The sequence below is a fragment of the Malurus melanocephalus genome, unplaced genomic scaffold, assembly GCF_030028575.1.
Source record: "Malurus melanocephalus ecotype Western Australia unplaced genomic scaffold, MMel_1.1 scaffold_24, whole genome shotgun sequence".
Taxonomy (NCBI): Eukaryota; Metazoa; Chordata; class Aves; order Passeriformes; family Maluridae; genus Malurus; species Malurus melanocephalus.
The window spans coordinates 3920016-3944669 of NW_026623256.1; the positions used below are offsets into that span (position 1 = coordinate 3920016).

The window sequence follows — 24654 nt, forward strand, 5'->3', positions numbered from 1 at the left end:
TCTGTCCCAACAGGTAAAATGCACTATCACAGCTCATTCACATCTCCGGTCTAAGATCTTAATTAACCAAAATCAGCAGAGGTTACTCRGTATTTCTTTCMATARGYCACAATTCAACAAACTGCASAAGTGTGTGCTCAGCTTTAGGCATYWGAGTGGCCTTTTCCAAAGTTTGTGGTACTTCCCAACCCAAGTCATCAACTTCTTGAGGGTTTCAGTGAAGGCAAAACACCTTGTTGTGATTTCAGTTTAAATTGTCTCAGAACCAAGGTCTGGGCTCTGAATTTAGGCCTCTGAGAATGGAGGGTGAAACTGCAGTTCTACTGTAAAGACTCACTATTTTTATATTTTGCTTTCTGGTGATCAAAAATGTCAGCCAGAAAATGGTGGTTATTGATATATTTATACACTGCAAAACCCTGTTATCTAAAGATGGCTTTAATATGTAGCAGGAGTAAAACATACGTTTAGTAGTTACTCTTAGACACTTAGTACATGACATGGCCTACTGAAAATACTTTTCTGAYATTACTGACATTTGTTTAACCTATAACATTAATTCTTTGTAGTTCAATAAATCTGAGTATCTTCCCCCTGTATCATCAAAAGACTGATACWGACAAAGAAAGTCAATCTGCGGCCCCCACAAAAATAATAGCTTTCCATTACATTTGCCATTTCACCTGAATAATTCCTGATAATCATGAATAATGATGTTATTTGACATTCTAATGATAYCATGCTGTGCAACTTCAATCCATCAGTCACTGTCAGGAAGGTCAAATATTTGTATTCCATTACATTATGCAGAGTTCATTAAACAGTTAAATGACATTATACACCTTAATTATACTTCCAAATGAAACTAGCACATATCATTTAGATTTTAGAGYCTGTGTGATGCATCTCCATTTAAAAGAAGGATCATGATTTTGAATACTCACTYGTGACAAAGAAATAAATTGAAACTTCAAACAATAGTTCTTCAGCTCCAGCAAATCCTGATGTGAAGATGAGTTCACTCGATACACCTAAAACCACCACATTCTTCACACACCATGTAGATTTATCATATTTTCTGCTGTTACTATGGGTTACTCAGTGATGCTAACAAGGGCTCAAACACTGAGACATRACTGCCACAGGAAACTGATTGCTGACTAAAGCTATCTGAATCCAAAATGAGAATGTAGCRTTTATGCAAGGAAACAGACAGGAAACAAGAAGAGAACATTTGTTGTCAGTAACATTTTCTCCTTTTTGAAAGCAATGATTTAAAGCATATCTCAACACAACTCAAAATCTGCTGCAGTGGAYCAGAAGCAACATAAGAAAAATGAAAATATATTCAGCTGTGGCATTAAAAGAGTTCTATTTTATTGATACCTAACATTTAAAACTACTAAGCTTAGTCCAGGTTTTCAGTGTAAATAGCTACTACCGAACTACTACAGGAAGTAAGGTAAAATTCTTGTTTTGCATAAATACAACTTCTTTTTCCCTTCAAAACCCTTTTTATTTGTCAAGAAAAACACTAAGAGATTCTCAGTCAGTAAGCAGCCAGCAGTAGGTATGTACTGATTTAAGTGGACTCTTTAAGAAATCCTAGTCCTTATGACTTCATTGAGCATCCTCACTCCACCACAATCTTCTAAATGAGACAAATACACAATGGGCAGAGAAATGRAAAGATTAATACAAGGAAAAATATGTTTAAAATTTTAAAAAAAAGTACAAGTAGGGACAAGACCTTTTTTTGATTAGTGTAGTTTACCAGATTACAAAAGGCTTATTAAAATCCAACTTTCCTCTTAGCTACAAATTGGCTGCTTCCTAAATGAGTCTCTGTGTCTAATATTAAAAGACCAAATCAGCCTTTTTATCAGACTGTCTTTAATTTATTACAGTATTTTATGTATGGGGAAAGAAGGAAATTCATTAGATTACAGTTCTGCAGTTCTTTAGCTTGAACCACTGACGGGTAATGTTCTTCTGTGTAATCAAAATGAACTCAGCTACATATGAAACTGGAGAGTAAGTTTAGAAAAATTCCAAGAATCCTGTTGATGTGGGTAAATTATAGGGTTTCCTTCTCCATATTAGTCCAGCCTTGTTCACAGAGCAATGTATATCTGTTGGCATCCCTAATTTACAGAAATATAGCTGAAACAACCAAACCAAAATTCAGCTTTGGGGAAAAAATTGAGACATTTTAATTGAGTAAATACCTGCCATCATATACAACTAGCTACAACTTGCCTTTCTTTGCTTTCAAAGAACTGGGGGGAAAAAAATACTGTTTTTCTTCACATTACCTACCCATCAATGTTCTAAATCTCTGTTATCTGCCAAAAGGTATTGGAGGGAACTTGGAATAAAGAGTCCACCAGTTTCTGAGTTATTCCTTACCATTTCTCCAGCTTCAGTAAAATTCTTTTACAGTAAAAAGACATTTTTCACTTATTGGAAACTAAGATAGCCACAAATGTCTATCATTTGTGGTATTTTCATATTCTGAAGTGAGCTGCGCTACATTGTCATCTGCAGAGTCAAACCTAATTAATTACTTCTSTATTTCCTTTTGTCAGTGCCAAATGCACCATCACATCCTTATTACYAAACACTGCACAGTGGTGAAGGCCAGGCCCTGGGCATCAGTGCCGAACAGAGCAGATTTAAAGCCCTAAAGAAAACAGCAGACTCTGCCACATCCTGGGGATTCAGTGTGCCCAGCACTCCAAGCAGGAGGGCAGAAAGATGATGACTGCTTTTTTTTGGTTTTTGTTTTTTTTTTGTCATATGGCATGGATATTTTAAACTTAATTTTCAACTGAATCTGCATAGAAAGTTTTAGAGTTAAATTAACCCTCAACAATATAAAAAGAAAAACACTTTAGGGCTAATATTTTCACTTCAAAAGGCACAAAACTACTAATATCATAAGATGAATCATGCAACTGAAATCAATCTTAAACCTTGCTGCTAAGTGGGCAAATTGAATTGCTTTCAGAATATGCAGAGCACTTGTGCTCCCCTTTCCTTAACAAATGAGAGCCAATCCAGCACTCACCACAGGTAATGATATTTAATTACTCAGTGGGAATGGCAGTTTTACGAGGTTTATCACTGTGTTGCTTCTAATATATGTTTATATTAAAACTAATTYTGGAAGTTTTCAGTTTCATTATTATACTGAACAAAGCAAGACTGTCATGAAATATAATTAGGAGGTCACAAAGGACCTTCTTAAACAGATMCTCAGAATTCTGTGGCTCTGACAGCAGAGGCTTTGCAGAGTGCASCAGCTCAACTGACAACCAACAGAAATTAGATTCAAGATTTGGAATAACATTAGTTTTAGATGAGTCTGCTGGCTTTCACTGCACTCCAATACAAGGAAAAAGGACAATGGACAAGGAACTCACATGGAAATTCCTCAGCCCTGGAACAGTGGGATAGTCAAAGGTCCACTGTCTCATGACAAACACAAAACACATTTTATATCTTCACACTGTTTCTCTTCCTTTTCTGTTCAGCATTTGTAGTAGCATTTTAATYATTGAATAAAGCAAATTTATAATGGTCACATGTTCCCAAATATGTGAGTCCCAATGGAAAATATTCTCAAATTCCCCATGTTTCAGAGTGTCATACTCTCAAAGCTACCATCTACCCTTTGTRGGTAGAAATRASCACTGACCAKCTGGTACAGTGTTAGGAATAACAARWATGCACATCTTGAGCTTTTCAAAGTTAATGAGACTGTCCCTGTCCACAAACAGAAACAATTGTCACAGGAGACCCTCGACATCATCTCAGCAATGGCTTTGAAAAATTCAAGCCACCAAATATACATGATAGAAAAAATCTTAACCACCATTTTAAATTGAAATAGGAATTAAAAACAGAACTAGATTAGGTAAATCATTATTTTTTTCTCTTCAAACCTGCAGGGATAAGGAACACAGGAGGTGTCTGACAGGTGAGAACACTGACATTTCCTCACAAAGTCACCAGCTCGGGGAATAGGCTTTAGAAGTAAGAACACATCCTTACGTCGTGCAGTAAATGGGCACAACAAACACTGGAGATCTACAACAGCTGACAATTTTTCTTGCAAAGATTAAAAAGTTTCAAAAGGGAAGGAGAAGTAATGAGATGGAAGATAGTTATTGCTGCTGAATCCTCTGACAGATCCGATGACAATCTTGATTCAAGTTTCATTATTTAAAAAGACAAAYAGAGCATCTCTCTGTGCCTTTTCAATCGTGACAAAACACAGTTATCAAATCACATTATTTCCTTTACTCTGAAATCTTGTAGGCAATATAAAATGATCCCCTATGGACAACACTTTAGCCAAGGTACAAAGTTAAATTGTTTCAGGTACCATCAGTGTGATGGTTAAAGATCAAGAGGGATCTGAGAAAAGACTCATTGGATCCTTTCATTTAACACCTAAACTTCCTGTAAGAAGGCTGTTTCTACACCATAAAAAAATATTCAATACTACAGGTATTTATAAATAAATCATAATCAATATTAGTTTAATTTAATTTCATTTTGTTAAAAAAATGAGAGAAAAAGGGAAAACTTTAATTGTTTTATAAGCTAAAATAGCCTCAGCAAAATATTATGTTAAGTCAGCAATGCTCCATTAACATCACTGATAAAAATAGAATTGTACAACTCYGCAATATTTTTGTGATGAACTTTCTCCAGGTCAAACTTAGATTTTTTTTGAAAGACAAGCAAGTATAACTTATTTTGTTAATATTGAGAAGGTCATAGTAAGGAAACATTAATTGAGCAGAAATGTCATTAGCATCCTTCCACATGACTGGATGCTAATTAAGTGGCTTTCTTTTTTTTTATCCTGAAAGTCTTCCCACTACCTAAGAAAGGTGGCAAGCCCATGTTTTGCATTCATCCAAACTGACTGCAGAAAAAAAAAAAAAAACCAGCCAAAAAAAACCTTCTTGCAATACTCTGCCAGTTCCTCTGCATCCCAGTGTAAGCAGCTATGTCTCAAGTCTCTCACTAATTTTTTTAAGGAGAGTCATTTGAAAAATACATTTATCTTATTTCAAAGTGTTTACAGAGTTTCCACTCCCAATGTAATTTCTCCGCACCACAGCAGAGCTATGCAAATTGAATTTAAAAGTTTGCCTTCATTTTGTCTTTAATTTGCACTACCTGGAGCTAAAGTAATTGGCAGGGGAAGAACATGCAATTTCATTTTGAAAATGTGCCAAAAGTTTCTACAGAACATTGAGACATGAGGCAATTGGCTCTAACAAGAAAGCATCAGATTGTTTGCAGCATTGCTGGTGGTCCTTGCACCAAACATTCAACAGSTGGGTAATGCTTGGCAGAGATCCTCTGCTATCTCCTCGTGAACAGGCAGAGTTAAAATCCCAAAACAACAGACTTTTATTCAGATGCAATTCAAAATTATATAATTTTGCCATACAGTGAATGAAATACACAGAATTTCAATGTTAAAATGTAGAGAAATGCAATCAGTAATGAATGAGTTAAGCAGAATTTTAACAAATTCTAAATTAGCTATTAATAGATATTTAGAAATAGAGTACCTTTAGGTCCCTTTCAAGCTCCTGTCAGGAATATGAGGTTAAGAGGTCAATAAAACTGCTTTATTTGTAATTCTCAATTACTACTTTTGAAGTTAAATGATACCACTTCAAAAATAGGACCCACCTCTTCTCTGAAAGGTTATCCAATTATCTTGACTTCACTTCTTAATGCACCTCTTTCCCTTCCTTTTTATATCAATCTTTCTTCTAAAGAAGATAAATTCCATTCTGAAGGCTTGAGAATAGCAAAAAATGTCACAGCTCATTGTTGTCCCACTAACAGTCCACATCAGTCAGTGAGTGAGRGAAAAAGAAACTATTCTGAATTCCTCCATGTCGGCCCAGATTCCATCATTACCATTCCTCCACACAGATAATAGATTCTTATTTCAAAGTACCAGATAATAAAGAATGCTCCTCATCTCCAGCAATTTGTTTCAGGCACACAGTTCACTCTCAACTTTAAAAACAAACAAACAAACAAACAAACAGAAAAAAAATCACTAATAGTGATCATAGTTAAGGGATCTCCAGCTTCAGATTTACAGCTGTAGCTCATATTAATGTCCCTGTTAGTCTAAGCCTTTTATTCCTGGAAATTTTGTTCCCATATACAAAAATCTGTTTCCCCCTCCCCCTTCTCTACTTCTCCCTTCTCCCTCTTGCTCCCCAAATAACACATGATTTTGAACTTGATGTAATGTTTTCACTGTTAGGCTCTGAGTTTCTTCTCAGCCAGGAATGCAGTTTATTTACTGAGTCATGTCCCTATTATTTGTTTTCTCACCTTCATTCTTGGTGTATGAATGTAGTATAATGAATTAAATCCCAGAGGAGTTAGGCTTTATCCAACTAAAACATCATTACCAAAACTGAGCCTAAGAAAGTGTTCCTGCAATCTGTGCCCACAGTCCCTCACCTGCAATGTCTGAATTCTGGCAATGTTCATTTCTATGGCTTAATTTAAATATACAATGTATCATATATTCTTTCCCTGAAACTACGAAATTCTACCTGGGAGTGACAGAAAAAGAAATACTGAAAGAAACAATGACACATATTTCACATACATGTGTAAGTAGTTACTTATTTGCTAACACACCAGACCAATCTTATATTCTGATRCACAAATTTTATCAGGCTGCAAAAAAAAGCAGAATTTCAAAACTCACCTATTTAAACTCATTGCACACAGCTACTAATTTTATGAAACAAACAGCAACAAGGCCATCTTAATACATTCCCAGCTATTAACAGGAAAAGATCATTGAATCCTGAACTAAAAGCAAGTGCCCTTAGGCACTTCTGTGAAGAGGTCACTCATCTGAATGCAGTAAAATGTTACACTGGAGCATCAGAAGGGGAATATTCAATGTTTTTTGTGCAATACGAAGATTTGCACCAGAGGGATCACTGAGAGATGCTGAGGTTCATGTTTTGATTAGAAAAAAAAACAAAAAAACAGTAGAAGTCAGCAGGTTCCAAGGAACAGMAACAAGTAAAATAACATTAGCAAATGAATAGCAAACTATGCACAGCACAGTAAAAACCTAGATATGGCATGAGTGATAAAGCAAAATGCATCTGTACCCATGAATTATGCACTCCACTTCCTACTGTGGCCTCATTTTACAAGAGTTCCATTGTCTGCTCTGTTGGTATCTAACTTCACACAAGACAACTTAGTAAAACATAATTTACCCAATTACCTGCTCAGAGAAGGTGCTTGACCTCAGCTGAAGCTTTGCAAAGCAATTATTGGGCCTTTTGGAATCACTGTACTAGATAGTCTCACCACTTCAAASCACAGAAAACATTCCCTGAACGAAAGAAGGAGCACAGGTGAGCAGTGCTGGACACAGAGAAAGTGGGAGATCCTGGAAGTGCTCCCCTCCTGAGCAGCCAGTGGGGGAAAGCACATCACTGGGCATGAGTTACCTGTGCTGCATGGTGGAGAGGGGGAAAACAGGGAGAAAAGGACTTTGTCCTACCTAAAAACAATGGAATCCAGAAGAGGTGAAGCCCAAGAAGTTGAGGCCTTGCATCTCAAAACTCAAGCTAGTTTTGAGATACACAGGTATCCAGAAGTCTAGTATCACTTCAGAGTAAAGCAATTGTGCTTTTTTTCTGAAATTGCATCTGAAGAAATCTGTATTGGTGACTCTCTCCAGCTGTCTGCACCTGYGCTCACTGAGGGAATACAGTAAATTGGATTTACCCTCCAAGGACTGACATCTAAAGCCAGCCGTCTGAAGGGATCAGGCTATGGCATTATAGATCACTCTTTATGTSCTGGAGAAGGCACTAGAATGACACATCACAGGGGCCTGTTCTCTCATTCCTGYATGTTTAGGGAGCATTCCTGCTTATTTATCATGTACCTGGTGTGCCCTTTACTTCCCTCATTGCTGCTGAAGATTGTTCTGGTTTGGGCCGGGGTGGAGTTCATCTTCACCAGAGCTGCTATGGGGCTGTTTGGGATTTCTGCTGGAAACTGTTGATAATTCAGGGATGTTTTCACTGTTGCTTTGCTGCTCCTTACCCCATATTGTGGGGGTGGCACAGGGAGCTGGGAGGGGACACAGGCAGGACAGCTGATCCAAACTGACCCAGGATATCCCAGACCATGTGGTGTGACACACAGCACACAGAGCTGAAGGAAGCAGAAGGAAAAGGAAGAAGCAGGAWTGAGAAGGAAGGGAGTGTTTGCCTTCCCAGACCACTGTTACACGTGAGGGAGCTCTGYTCTCCTGGGGATGGCTGAACACTGCTTGCCCATAAGGAGCAGTGAATGAATTTGTTGCTTTGTTTTGTTCATGGGAGCAGCTTTTGCTCTACCCATTAAACTGGCTTTTATCAACCCCCACGTTTTCTTATTTTTATCCTTCCAATTCTCTCTCTCTCTTCCTGCTGGAGGGGGACAAGCAAGTGGCTGTGTAGTGATCAGTTGCTGATCAGGTTAAATCACAATAGAGGTCCTTTAAATATAAGAAGTATGACATGTTTACTTCTGAAAGTATGAATTTTTAATTTTTTATCATAGTCCTGTTATTTTATTTTTATATATTCCTTTTTACCAAGGAATATTAATATATGTTTCAACAGAAAAATACCATGTATTAGGCTCTTCACAGCAAAGAGATGACAGAGGAACATTGGATCACTAGATCTCCTCTTAGGAGTTGCAATACAAAATTCATGCCACCTCTCAAAAATATGTACTTGAAGAAAACACATAGTTGTATTACAACTTGAAGAAAACACATAGTTGAATAGCACAAAATATCCCAATATGCTGGAAACAATAAGCAATAAATGAAATTTCCAATTGACTTTCCAGCAAATCTATTCTCATTACAAATGGAGATTTTGCATGTATTGCATTACTTATGGTAATTGTGCGACATCTATTATGAATAACCATGTATTCCAATCATCTCTTTTAATTATATTCTGCTGTAAGAGCAAGTCATGCAATACCTTGCCCAGACTTGATTAACTGTGTGTGTGCTGCACATTGCTTTCTAATGGCTATATTGAGGACAAAAGGTGCACAAACTGTAACACAAATGGCTTGTACCTGTCATCTCCCTCATTAGCCAGAAACTACTTAAAAGAGTAAAAAAACCTGAAGTTAAATCCAGTTATGCACTGAGAAAAAAAAAATTCTCTGTACTCCTTTCTTTTTAAAGTTCATAGTAATTGGTACCTGAATGCAAAGCCTGTGGTTATCTGCTATTGATGCAGATACTTAAATTTGCTATAGTGTCAAAAGTGCAGCAGTAAAACACAGCCTTCGTATTTGCTATCTATTGTCCATTTRTTTGTTTGGGTTTTTTACTGATGTGATGAAAAGGGTAAAATTACAGGTTTATTCAATACCACACCAAGTACAAATTTGCTCTCTACTAGACTAAAAAGTAACTGTGGACTAAAAGTATTCATTATTTATAGAATCATAGAMTTGTTTAGGTTGGGAAGACCTTTCAGCTCATTGAGTCCAGCCCTTAACCCAAYRCTGCCAAGGCCAGCACTAACCCATGTCCCCAAGTGTCACATCTACAAGTCAYTTARATCCATTCAGTGGGATGMAAACACTCCCACTGCCAGGGCTGGRCAACCCTTTTTACAAAGACATGTTTCCTAATCTAACCCAATCTAACCCCCATTCAGCACAACATCAGGCCACTTCCTCTTCGCAGTTTTTTAAACAAGAATGCCCATTATTGTGTTAAACCTCCACTCATTTTWCCTTTTCTGAATCCTGCCTCAGTTTTCCCTGACACTTTTGATACAAAGGTTTGCTACCTCTTAATTTCATAYCCTTCTACATTGCTTTGCTTTTCTGCCTTTTAATCTTGCTTCTTCCAGCTCCCTAGATTGAGGCTTTCCTCACTCAACATTTGGCCAAGTTTCTTCCTGTGCTAAAATAAATTCTTTTCACCAGATATTTCTGTCATCCCAATGACAGAAACCTCAAAGCAAATGCATTTCAGTCAGTCGCTTTAAAACTACAGTTACAACCTGCTTTGAAAATTGATAAAGAGGGTAAACATGACAAAATGGGAGCCCTTCTCCATGTCCCTGGAGCTTGTAAGGACAAGCAGTTCCACTTTTGGAACACACACATTTGTAACACACCTTCAGAACTGGACAGTGAGTGYCCCTGAAACACACAAAGCAGTAGAGAAGTTCATGCATAATGTGGTTTAAGCCATTTATAAGTTCCAATCAATGATTCTGACAAACARGTGAATAAAAGTGCTTAGACAAAAATGGAATTGGAACTTTTTAGCTGAATTTTAGTTTGTGTTAGCAGTGTAGTCAAGAAATTTAATTGCAYAGATCCAACCCACTATGACACCGCTTACAAGCCCATTTGTCAGMGYTCTCWTTACTCTGCACACAGTCAGGGTTGGAGGCTSGTTCAACACATCACGAATAASAGACCACTCCTCCCTCCACGGCATYGGGAAGATGCAGCAGGCTCCAGCCTAGRAGCKACTGCCTCTCCCTTTTGTGGCCTTRCACAGCTTTTCTAACACCTCTTCCAATGCAGGTTGTGCTACAATCTAAGAAATTCTTKCCACTRATCTGCCAAACACATGTAAATGAGTAATTTAATTGGTTATTTACTCCTTTTGTAAATCAGCAAGAAATACTTCTGATTTCATTACTTCATTTTTTTCCCCCTTCTATTTACAATACTGGCACAAAGCATTTAGAATGGGATTTTCATCAATACCAGTATATTAATGCAACCATAACAATGCAAACAGAATTGTATATCCTTATGGTGAAGGACATCCTCTTTCAACAGTGAGCACCTTTCAAGCAAGACAAGATTTGAAGGGAGAGAAAGCATTTTTATCAGACCAAATGAGACAGTTGAACTCCATCCCCACAAATAAGTCAGACAGACAAGCTTTTGTGCACAGAGCCCTGAATCTGTTATCTCCAGAAGCAGCATTTCTTAATGCGAGTCAAACACCATCCCTTTGTTTGTAGACTGCAAACAAAATGACTCCAGCCCTGAGATAATTAACTGGCCTCTCTATCACCAGGAAGTTCAAGTGGTTTGCATACACAGAGCGGATCAGTCATTCTTTGGGCTGTTTGAGGAGAGCCCTTTTCCCAGAAGGGAACTTGAAAACACAGCAAAGCTGATCTGCTGGCACGGTGCTGCCAAGGGCACAGTCCCACTCCTTGCCCTCCTCAGAACACAGCTTAAATTTGCTAAAAGTTATTAAGTGTAGGAATTGTTTTTCTTACTCGCATTTGTGCAAGCGGACATTTATAAGGCATTAATAAGTCCTACTTAATGGATCTGTAAGGAAGAGCCATAGAACAGCTTTATTTGGGATCGGAGGTAAAAAAAAACTCAGGAGTTTTCACTGAAACCCAACAGCTTCAGACATTTACAATACATAAAGTAATTCTGAATCTCCTCTGCATTCCTGATGAAGAGATATATKCTATACTTTCACCCCATTTTCAAATAGGATCCATCATTTCTATCTGTCCTTCCCATTCAGGATGTCTTTTCTGCACCAGCAAAGGAACTGCATCCCTTTCCTAGTACCCTCTTCTTCTAAAGTTATTACACATTTTGAAAAATTCCTGTCAGGAGTCCAGTCCTTATTGTACCAAACAACATCTTGTGTCTCCAATGTGATTCCCTTGCATCTCCAGCATCATATTTAAATTACTAAGCCTTAACCAAACCCCTTTATTTTCAGCTCCTTGCTAAAGAACAAAAAGGAGCATGAGTGCTCTTTAACAATGTGTTAAACAAACCAATAGTAATAGTAATGGATAGGAAGCTTTGTAATGAGCACTAAAGATATTTTCCCACAGGACTGGATACATCTAACAGGTGGTTGGAAACGTGCAGTGTACATTATTGCAATATGTAGATTTAAACTTACATATTCTGCAATATAACTGAATTTTATTTTCTAAATCTTAGTTTTATGGTAAATAGTAACACTTGTTTAGGCTGAAAACCATAAAATTCATAATTATGGAGCATAAATACAGATATGATAAAYGTGTATTGTACAAGTAAAATCAGAACAGCAGTTCTGTAACTTTATGAAGAATTAAAATTTCATGTACATGATAAATACCATGGTTTTCAACCAAACTGGTGAGAGAACACTACTGTTCTTTCCARAGGCAGTGTGTTTCAATGGAGACTCTGTCAGGACTGTAATGGAATGAAAAACTACTTCAAAAATATATTAAGAAACAATACTAACCAAAAGGATTATTTCTAAAACTGCAAGAATTTTAAGGAAAGCATTATGAAAATATTTGTGGCACTACCGAATCCATCAGTCTGAAGCAATCCAGCAGATGACAGGGAGCTCSCAGCCAGACAAACGGCGCAGCAGAGCAGATGCTGCTCTCACATTGCCTGACCCTGGATCCCATCCCACCCGTGCAGCAGACCCAGAACAATTACACTGCAGCTCGGGGTGTTAGCAAGCCTTTGAAGGGAGCATCTGGTTCAACTAATGTTTTCTCTGCTCATTAATAAAGGGAACAAGCTGCAGTAACTCACAGAACAGCACACAGCCTCAGCAACAAATAATGACCATTAACTCCACACAGTGATGACATTGCCAGAAAATATCATATGCTTTTGGGTTTTAYACATTGTCTGTTCCCCACAATCAGAACACTTTCTGGTGGGGAAAGCTTAAATCTGTATGAAAAAGCAATACAAAACAGTCCAGTGAAATTCAGAATATAACAGAGTTAAACAGTCTTCTTAATTTGCTACCTTTTCTGTTTTTTAAACGGAAAAACATTTTTGTAATCAAACCCATATGAACAGTTGTTGCAAAATATTTATTCTAATTTATTACACACATATATGTGCCTTTAGTAAGGGAGCCAAAGTGTCCACCACAAATTTCTATCAAATTATTTGGTCCCAATAACCCTCAGCTTGCTGTTCCCAGCTGGAAAGACTGTTCCTTTTAATAACCAATTCAATAAACCGCTGAAAAATGCTTTGTATAATATAGTATTGCCATAGATCTGCTGTTTGTCTCTGTCATTACATATTGCATTCAATCAATTTACAAATGTTGCTGTGTTCCTTTTGTGCTAGTTCTTCTTATGGCATCCTGAACACAAATCTAAAGATCAATACCTTGTCTACTGAAAAAAAAAAATTGGACATAACTAATGAATAATTTTATTTATAATAAAAAGTCCTGGTCCTTAAATGGATTCTGCTAATGTCGAAATTCATTTTTCATATTTAACACAAGATGAAAACAAGCACCCTGCAAAACACCATGAGAAAGGCAGTGATAAAAACCAGTTCATATTCATTGAAGATGTGAAAAAAACCATGTAAAGCTCTGGTGCAGGGCTAGGAAAATATCAATAAAATGGGAGGTCATTCCCAAGGTATTTGTTACCATATTAAAGCACAAAAAGCCCATGTCAAAGAGCAGATGCAATTTGTTTCAAACAGCACCACAGTTCAGCTCTATGGAACTATGGAAGCAGCAAGGCTCAGAATGAAGTAATTCAAGTAAGAAGCCAAGGAGAAGCTGAGCTCATGCTGTTTGCATGAGCTGATTCAGTTGGTCTTGTGCCTTTTGTGTGACAGAAACAATGCATTTGCTGACTGCAGACACACCCCTGCCCTGCTCCAGCTATTGAGTAGCTGCCTCTTCCAAAACAGCCACGGAGCTGCTCACGGGAGCCACGAGTGACTGCTTTTCACAGTCACTCTCTGCAGAGCAGCAAACGGACAGAACTGAGAGGAAACAAGGACTACTGGAAAAAAGGGAATGGGTACCTGTACAAGGGTATCCCAGAAAGCTTCCAGAGTACCCAGCTCACCTCTGCCCCAATCCCAAGCTCACACACTGAACACAGGACTCCCATTCCCACCCAGACTCTTGGCTCCTCAGCAATTCACAGGCAGTAGCAAACCAAAATCATACAATTTCAGTACAAAATAGCAAGTCATCATAAAAGCACACCCCAAAAAATCAGTATCTCATTATTTGCGACTCTCCCCAGTACCACGTGCCTCCTTTCTCTGGAATCAAGCAGAAGAGCAGAGCAGGTACAGACCCCTCATTTGTCACAGGTGCTAAGTGACAATGTCTTCGGACAGCCTGTGGTCACACACCTCTGAGCCTCAAGCATTTGCCTGTTGGGTCACAGCAAAGGGCCTGGATGTCCTAAGGGGAACAGGCACAATCCTGCACCCTGACCATCTGCAGCTCTCCTGCATTGTGCCACACCAAAAGAGGAGAATGCCTCCTACTGTCACACACGTGTGCACACTGTAGCTTGCACTCTAAAGGTTCCAGTTCARTGTCAGATATCCCTTACTCAATAATAAAAACCCAGCACCTTCCTATCCAAGAATCTGCAATAAYCCCTCAAAGGTTCCCAATACAAACACATTCCTGAGTCCATGAACTTTGTGCATCCATTGGGCAGAAGTCTAATGCTGGGAAAAACGAGGCAGCTCTCTCCAGGAACAGGAGAACTCTTCCCTTGCCATAAAATTATATTCTTACTCTACCTCTTTTTGGTTACTATTAGTACAATTTACCTTTCAACTATCAAGACAAATTCACAGGATTGGCAGCTCAAAATAAATTAAACAAAGCTTTGCAATGCGTTAACTGAACAAGCCTGCTTTGCTCAAGTCACAAACATTGCTCAAGTCACAAACACTGAACTCCACAGGGCCATTGTGACTGACTTTTTTCCAGAGTATAGTTTTATTTTAAAACTATTACAGCAAATTCMTAATTCCAATCCTATGTTCTGTTTYAAGATGGAATTTCAACCTTACTAGTTAATTAAAGCCACCACCTGGAGTGAGCTGGCTTTCAAACTGATTTYCTTTGTCTCTCTAATTCACATACATTAATATTTTATTTTCTGCTGAAAAAAAGTCACACGTGCCAAAGACAAGGCAGATAAAATTATTGCAATAAAACAAAGAAAATACACTTGTTACTGCCAGGTCTCAAGATGAATGCTGCATTATACAGACATTTTAAAGGCTTACAACTGCAAATTGCTCTATTTTACATACTGTATTCTAGCCTTTACATCAAGATTGCTCCTAATTCCTTCTTATTGTAATGAGAAAATAAAAAGGTTGGGTTTTTATTACCTGAACATTTATTCAATGGAGAAACAAAGACTACATTATATATTACAACACAAGCTATTAAAACAATGTGACACTATAAAATACACTGCAATACTCATTATGGGATAACAAAGCTAAACCCTGAGCAAATAAATGTATCTGCCAAAAGTCAGCAATAACTATACAACTAGTGTTTATAATCTTTAATTATTTAAGAAGGAAAGAAGCTTGTAATAATTAAGTTTTATAGGCTCCTTAACTTGTCATTACTAGGTGCTCACAGAACTTTAAAACAAGAATCTTTCATCTGAAATACTCAATTTTTAACAACAGATGCAATTGTTCACTTAATTGATTAATTTTTAAAAAAATAATTAAATATTGGTTTTAAAACCTGCACCCACAGAACAGATAATAKTTTACTTACTTTCTGATCCAGATAATGCATAAGCAACACACTGCTCAGGCACTTACAGGCTCTGCAGTGCACAGTGACCAACGTGACACTGTCTTTAAATACCTTTGAAAATGGCTTTTGTTATGACAAATCTGTAAATCACATTGGATTTACATCGGGTAGTTCAGAAATTCAGAGTTCAGAAAAACTGTTAATTTTATTCATTAAAAGACACTGGTGAAATCTTTTAAGTTTCTCTAAAACTATGCATCATTGCCATGATCTGACTTCTGATACACTCAAACACCATTCAAAGCAGGTGGAGAAGAAGAGTTCAAAATTGAACAATTATAATCTTCAGAAGTGATGGGAGGAAAGGGAGCTCCCATATATCAGAAGAAATACATTTGTGGTCTTAAAAATAGGTATTAAAGTTTACTGTATTTTAAACTACAAAGCTAACAAGAAAACTTTCAATAAACTTCAGACAAGTTTCTTTTTTTTTTTCACATATAGTCAGTCACTGCCTGAGTTCCTACTAAAATTCTGCCATGGACCTCTATGGAAAAAGTGATCAGTCTTCATTATTTCTGAAAAATTGCACTTTAAGCCACTGAAATCAGCACAAGTTAGAGAGTAGCAGAATTTTGACTGGAAAATAACACACTGCACTACAAAATACATTAAATATGTACATTTAGCCTCTTGGATAATCAATTTCCAATCCAGTTTATAACTTGAGAATTTTACTTACAACATGGGGCTTCATATTTTCACCATGAAATGTGTGCACTATACAGATGGTTTATTTAATCCATTCCCACCTAAATTAATCAAAGCAATCTGTCCCAAAAAAAAAATCTTCATAAGTCTTCATACTGGACTCTACTGGCATTTGACAAATAGTGTACATTTAGCCAGGAAAAGTTGAAAATCYTCCATAAAAAAGTTACCACCTCTAAAAATAAGTGGTATTATTAAAAAGGAAGCAGGATAATGTGTTATTTAGCATAATATGAAATTTAAACAGTAYCACCTCAGATAGATTTTAAAATGCTTTTAGTAGCACCTGGTTGTTTATACATCTTCTGTGGTGAAAAGGTCAATAGAAATTCACCTCTAAGGTCACAGTTGCTAAGCAACTGTTTTCAGCAGTTCTGCAACACTGATCAAGCATCTTCTGTTCCACTGGCTGCTTTCAGAATAAACCCGAGTCGCATCCTACCTGGCCTTCCAAGCACCCTGAGCTGCTTCTGCTCCTCCAGGAGAGCCATGGAAAGGATACGGCCCGGCACCACCGGCCTGCGGTTCACCAGGGCGAAGGACAGCTCCGTCCTCAGGAACACCACGGAGGGCTTGATGAGGTGCTGCCCGAATCTCAGCATGATSGGTGTGGATCTGCAGGGTCTGGAAGAGACAATGGTTGAGATAATGAAGGGATTGACTCAGCCTTTCCAAACAATAAGGAATAAAATGACCAAATTGCCTAGGCAGCTTCCAACAGAAAGCGCTCAMCAAGGCTTTCGGTGTCTTGGAATGGTCGTTACATCTTCCCCAAAAATATAAATTTAGTAGAAAAGGCTTCTTTCCAAAGAAAAAAATTTACATATAATTTCTTAAACTCGTCTCTCACCATATTGGCAGAGCTACAAAATTCTAGAGAATGTAATTTCTCCCTCCCATTTTCATTTGTCCTGCATTGTAAACATCTGGGTCATATGTTCTTCGAAAAGCACAAATAGGATTTCACATTCTTTCTGCCACAAYGCAAATCAGTGCACACAGGATTTATGAAATAAACCACATTTTGTTAATCTCTCAATTAAATACATCTACTGAAGAAATACTGGCAAATTAAGAAAAGTGTATTTRAGCCATTTTCCATCCACACTTTCTAGCTTGAGGAACTAGGATGTGAAGACAATCAGTGCCACATTTTCTCATAGAATTCCACTTTCATTCATTAAAATTTTCTCTCTTCGTGATGAGAATGAAAATCTCTCTTAAATAGCTACAGCACAACTCTAACAGCATCTATTTTAGGTCTTTAAGCCCTAGAGTATTTAAAGTGTTTAATTCAATCAGAAATATCCAAGGTACTGCAGGGTAAAATATGAAGAAATGATGAATTTCATGTGACAATACTTCAGACACATCGGAAGCATTATACTCACATTACCAGCTTGAAYCAAGTGACTAACCAGAAAATTTGGTTTTATATCTTGTTTCAGATGGGGAAATCTACTGCTACAATCATGGAGCATCTTTTGTTGCAGTTCTTTTCTTGCAAGATTACTGCATTCAGTAAGACCTAAACTTGGTTCTTAWTCTGAGAAAGTTATTCTAAATTAACATCCCACTTGTACCTGCTCCCACAGAAAAGGTACACATAACAACCACCTCTAAGTGCACAAACTTTGAAAACATCTTTGTGAAAATACTTGTTCTTTTAAAGGAATTTCTGGCTTTATAGGGATCTGATTTCACAGAACTTAATTAAATTAAGGACAGATGCAGCTAGTCAGGGTTTACACCAGAAAAAYATGTATAAATCTTAGTATAAGACACAGTAACAAACCAGATTACTACATTTCCATGTAATAAACATTTTCTAAGCAAGCCCCATGTCTTATTTTATTTTTGAAAATCACAGATGAAAGGAAATGCTTGAGCAGACCATGGAAGAGTGGAGATTTTAACTATGCCTGTTTCAAAGATTTGAAAAGATTCTTCATTTTTTTCACATAAAGTCAACAGAAGATTAAGTGCCTGAGATGTGTCCCTTAGCATATATTAAACTTGAAACTTGACAGCATACAAAAATCAAGTCTCTTTAGCTATTAGAATTGCTTAGCGGAGAAAACACCTGCTATCTTGTGCTGATGCTTGAAAAAAAAAAAACTATTAGGAACTTCAATCACTCTTCCTCATTTCTCTTAAGCAGTCCATCAGCAAACATCAGCAATGCAGGGGGTTTTCATTCCAATTAAAACATGCAAGAATGTTTTTACCCAATTGAGCAGAGACATAGCTCTCTTTGCAATGAAGGAAATGTTTCTGATAAAGGAGACAAACACATTCCACAGACAGGATTACCCTCCAGTGATGAAACCATAAGCTGGTGTCCCCAGAAGCTGGAAAATTAAATGTACCACCTGCCCCTGCACCTGGCCATGCTATGGACAGGAATCAAAGTACTGCCAATAGTTTATTGTTCTGTCTTCCAGAACACTGATAAATAAAGGCACTGTCCAGAGACATAGGACAGACAGAAACAAGGCTTCAAAATAACAGATGCTGATTGCAAAATCTGATGATTTAACATTTGACTTGAGGAGGGAGAGAACCTGAGATTTTGGTGATCACCAGAAGTTCTCCAGTCAACTGCTGTCATGAGCAAAAACCAACAAAGAGCAGCAAAATCAAGTTGGTTTATTTTGGTTTATAACCTGACTACAGGTTGCTTATACTGTGTATTCATCATGCATCTTTACTTATCTAACTATCTGTCTTACTAAAAAAAAAAATCAGTAAAAGCACTAATCTTGTACCTCTCCATGATATAGTTTGATGAATTACAACCCAACTGGGTTGACCCAGAGTTATTAGAACATTATAAAATCTCACACACAGAACTAAAGCATGTATTAAAACACTTCCGGTTTGTTTACTATGCAAAAATGTATTTGAATAATGCATTTCTAAATCTTGATCCAGACTAAATAAACAAGGCATGTGTTTCAAACCAATATGTTTGAAATTGTTGTGCTATATAATATTGCAGACTTTGCAGTGCTACTTTCTCCAGTTCTGCAAAGGGATTATGGGAGACTTCTTAAACAATTATTCATGATCTATTATATATTACTTCAGCTGCCTTCTGCCCTAGTGATCCTCTGTGTTTTTCTGCAAAGCACGATCATCTGTGCTCAGAACCAACACAAATGCTAAAAAGTGCATTAGGGAAATAAATAATGGGTACAAGTGAAGTATCCACGACTGTGCAGCAACACACTGCAGTAAGGCTGGAATATTCCAGAGTGCAGCCAGGCAGGAAACTGCTACTAGCAGAGTGAGGTTTTAGTCATCTGAACTCTACCTGCTTATTGCTTGGATGGCCTGTAAACCAGCAGGAATCAACAGAGCACAGGYATGAGCACACAGATCATGAGATGCAAATCGTGTGTGCACAAGGCTTCCCAGTTCCCAGATTGGAACGGCCGTGCTAAGTCTGTTCCTCCAGGGATTTCTATTTTTCACATGAAGAGGAGGTCACTGCCAGATAAACCAGAAACTAAATATAATTGGTTAAAGATGTTTCATCTTTAATGATGGTAGCCTTTCTAATCCCCAGTAATAAGGAGGACAATTACATAGTAATGTTAGAAAATGAAAGAAATCCATTTCTGATTAAATTTCAGCCCAGTTTAACACTGATTCTATTCTGACTATTCAGATGAAAAGTGTATTTACTCTTCTTCATATTGCAGATATACATTACATTGCCTATTTCATCTGCCTCATTTTCCTAATTAAATTCCCTTCAAGCTGTGTTACTGCAGTTGTAGGTGGGAATAAGTATTAAAGGCTAACACAGCAAGTAGAGTAATTTTACAGCCACAACAGACCTCAAATCTGTACAACCCATACTAGGAAAGGAAACAAAAAAAAAGACACTGGCAATATACATTACACCCTGAAAAAAAGGAATGCTAAAATTAAGAAAAATCTTGAAATATTTTAAAATATTTTATAGCACTGTAAAATTTTAATATGCATATTGGATTTCCTCAGTCTACATAAATACTACTTAAATGTATTTTTGAGAGGAAATCTAAACACATTTCTCAGTTTTACAGATTTGTTCAGTTTTGGGGTTAAGGGCTTTGTTTTGTACTTCRGTTTTTAACCATCATAAGCCATAGAATCACTGGTGTCGAATACACAGCAAGAACTCTGAACAGAAAATAAGTACAGGTCAGTAGGACATCAAGATTGGTGTATGCTTGTTACATGTCATCTCAAGGGTCAGAGAGCTGGAAAACTGTTGGAAATTACCTTCCCTGTGCTGATTACAAGGAGTGATGGCAGCAATTCTTTCAGGTTCTCTCCCTGTTGCCATAGACAACCCCATTGCATGCTTAATTGAGATGGTGTTGGTACTCCAAAATGCCTCTTTATTTTATTATACAATTACTCCKCCTTAAAACAAGGTGTTGAGATCAGCACCTGCTGGGAACCAAGCTCAAGGCTTTTGCTGAGCAATCCCCTGAGAACTGTTCTAGGAAAGCTGCATCTGGTTGTAATGGGAGAAGACGAGGTAATGCAAAATGGGCTACTAACTTCAAATGTGTGTATTAAAGGAAACCAATTACAATACCATTATCTCTCTGTGCTAACAGAAAGGACTGTTTTAGAAACAATCCCAGGAGTATTCTTAAATTTTAAAGTTTATTTTACCATATTAACATCACCTGTTCATGAATGTAGACAATCCTAATTCCAATACACAGTTTCACTGTAAAAACACTGCAAATTTATGCGGCAAAATAAAAACTTCTTTTTAAAATTTTTTTAAGGTCTTACTTTTTTTTTTTTTTTTTTTTTTTTTTCACCACAAGACAACTTGAGTTACACACTGTATTTAAGGGAATGAAGTACCTATATCCTTAAATTAATATTTGGCATTATTCCCTCCCAGAAGTTTGATTATGGGGAAAGTGATATTCCTACTCAGACATCTGAATTCTGCACCATATTCAAGAATGAAGACATGCCCTGCAGGCTACCTTCCCTCGTTTCATGCTTTGGAATGTTTGCCTTATTTTCTCCCCTCACCGCCACTTTGTGAGGATGAAATCTGCAAGAGTCAGAATATTACTCATTTAACTCAAGCACCTAGAAATGAACGTCCTTGCTAGCAGCCAAGATTTGACATTTTCATCAAGAAACCCCTAAAAAACACTAATAAAAAGAAATAATTTTATTCTAAAATCACTTAGCTTTTCTACTAGCCCTAAGTCCCTAGAACAGCTTCATACCTCAAATCCTCCCTTGCACAARATTTACCTACATATTTTGTCTTCCAGTTCCAGAAAATGGCCTTAATTAAAACCCCTCTCCCTCTCAGTSAGCCAAAACATCACATGCTATGCTATTTCTGTTCTGAAAAAGCCAAGAAGAATTACAAAACTAGAAAAGGTACTCCTGTATCTTTGACAGCCATAGCCTAGATTCTCTCCATGGGGATGGTGTTTAATGCTCTACACGAGGTTGAAGGGAAAAGCTTGCGTGGATTATTTTCCATTTTCACCACCCACAGAAGCTTCTGAACTGAAAGTCCATTAAATGTGATGCATGCAACCAATCCTGTGGGGTTGACAAGGACTGATTTTTCCCATCAYAGACAGATTATGATAGACTCGAATCCACTACACGTGGTTTCCCCTGCTTAATCTAGCAGGGAAGAGAACATCAAAATTATTACTGTTTAAATACATAGCCATTTTCCTAGCATGGTCAATCAAGCTAAATTATCTACACTTACAATGAAAATAGACTGTGGCCTGTTGCACAGCACCTAAGCACCATCACGTGTGTGATRTGACAGCCATCCATCCATCTGCAATCCCACAGCCTGGGCCTTGCAGCTCCATTCCCTTCCAGCAGCACAGCCCAACCTCTCTGGGACAGGATTGTCCATTCTGCTCTCATAGTGTCACCCCTGGGAATCCCAGCATTGCTGTAACTGTGGGTTTTCCTAGGGCATGACTGTGAACAATGAGAACTACCCCTTTCCCTGCCCAGCTGTGGTTTGGGGTTATACGACAAAAAGGTGAGTACACAAAGCCCCTGAGAGAGCAGCACCAGCCCTGAGCACGGCACCAGGTAACACTGACAGCAAGATGAGGGAGCTCTGAACTCCTGAGGAAAACCAGTTACCAGTTGTACTGGGTCTGACTGGGATGAGCTTTTGTTCACAGGAGCCAATGTGGTCCTGTGGTTTGGCTGTGTAACCAAACCAGTGCTGGAAAGGCACCAACATTTTGGCTAYTGCTGTACAAGRCTTTCTCTTTTTCTCCACTCTGCCMATCACCAGTGAKYTGATGYGCACCTTCATCTTTGGCTCCTGACTGGAAAGCTGCATTGCCCCCCAACCTGTCTCAACATAATTTGTGCAAACATTCCAGCAGTTCCTTCAACATATTTAAAGCAGAAAATGCACAAAATTCAAACAAAGCACTGCAGCCTATTTAAAAACTACAGGTCAAATACAATACTAGCATTCTTTAGTTGCATTATTTGTTTTTAAAATAAACTTTATAATTTTTTTTTCAAAATTATCCCTCTTCTGGCATTACGCAGTTTGTCTACTGCACCTTGTAAGTTAATGTGTGGATACACACAGGCAACATACACAAGCCTTTCTCAGTTTCCTCTTTTCTAGTTGTCTGGTTGTCACCATGATATTTACAGTTTCCATCAAAAAACAAAAATCCCAACCAACCAACAATCAAGAAAGTAAATCCCAACCAACAAAACTAAGAAAGTAAAAACCAGCCAAACAAACAAAAACTGCAAACAAATAACAAACCAAATTTTAAAAAGGCCTCTCYCCTGCTCCCAAAATCCCTACAACCACCCCAAAAAACAACTCAAACTTRAGACTCACAGAACTTTGTTGACCAAGAAAGATACAGACACCTAAAAGCAAGTGAACAAGCCTGTAGCAACACTGTAAAGCAATCACAACTTTGACAAGTTAATCAACAAACACAGAATCAAGCTAGACATCAAAAGCGATATAACATCCATAATACATGGAGAGGGCATAAATATTTTTAAATGATGTAGAAGCACTTGTCAAATTCATTTCTACAGCAAGCATTTTGGAATACAAATTAGGCCCAACTTGGTTTTTTCTTATAATTCAGGTAAAGAGTGCAAAGTTATAAACAATAAATGAAAAGGTTTGTAGAGGCAAAAGAGTTGTATAATCCATTAAACTTGTAGAAAAATGAGGGTTTAGAAGAGTCATGAAAGCACTAAACAGGCTCGACATCCTTCAAGTGTCCATGTGTACACTGTGCCTCTGAAGATGACTCATGCACCATTTAACCATGCTGAGAAAATAATTCTGGCAGTGGAAGCCCTTGTTTGCCTCTTTGCTGAGGTAACAGCCCAACTTCAAATAGGAGGATTTGTTATCAAACATCACTTTTTTGTTATTGTTGCTTTGACACCCTAGCTAGACCTACTACTTTGCTTTTTTAAGAAACTTCTATCAGAAGCATGAAATAAAGTTATTGCCTTGAATTATCCTGCAGTAGGTTTATGTCCATTTTATGCCAGAATGCACGAATTCAACGCACCACAATATTGCTGAAGTTATCTTTCAAACAGAATCCCAGYACCAAGACTTGATGAAAAGCTTCTCAAAATCTTCTCTGCTCAAAAACTCTGCCCCTTTTCCCCTCACATTAGCAAAGGTTATCTAGCATTATACCTCCTTCTATCATCAGCCAACAAAAAGGCAGGAATCCAAAGGAAAGTCTGATAATTAAGAACAACTTGAAATCCATGGACTACATCCATGATTTTAAGGAGGATGTTTTGTGAAATGGGATAAAATCAACAGGTTCACCTCCTGAATGACTTCTACCGGAAGAACAAAATACATATAAAACCACACATATGCAATGAAATAAATGATGTTCACAGATCCATCCTTAGTGTTAATCTCCTAGGAAGGGGGAAAAAAAGCAAAACAAAACAAAGAAACACACATTATATTTTCAATTTTTTAATAACTTGCATGCACCATAGCTATTATCCTGATGCATGAAGAACTCAGGGATTTGATTTTGCCTCTGCAAGTCATTCTGATGAACGAGACCTTTAGTGTTGTAATAACTGCTGTGAGTAATGGAACAACCAATGGCTTTTATTAAGAAGGAACACTGAATAATGTATTACCAACAGTAAGATCAAGGGGAAATACATTTTTATTAGGG

The 24654-nt window shown here is 37.6% G+C and overlaps 1 protein-coding gene across 3 annotated transcripts in view; it reads right to left on the bottom strand.

Annotated features, from left to right (window-relative positions):
• Window positions 1-24654, bottom strand: part of FHIT (fragile histidine triad diadenosine triphosphatase) — a 504007-nt gene that overhangs the window by 360729 nt on the left and 118624 nt on the right. For all 3 annotated transcript variants that reach the window (XM_057390370.1, XM_057390369.1, XM_057390368.1), the window contains one exon: window positions 16926-17047. In XM_057390370.1, the coding sequence (XP_057246353.1) occupies window positions 16926-17025 (100 nt within the window). In that variant the 5' untranslated portion in view covers window positions 17026-17047. The remainder of the gene's footprint in view (window positions 1-16925; window positions 17048-24654) is intronic.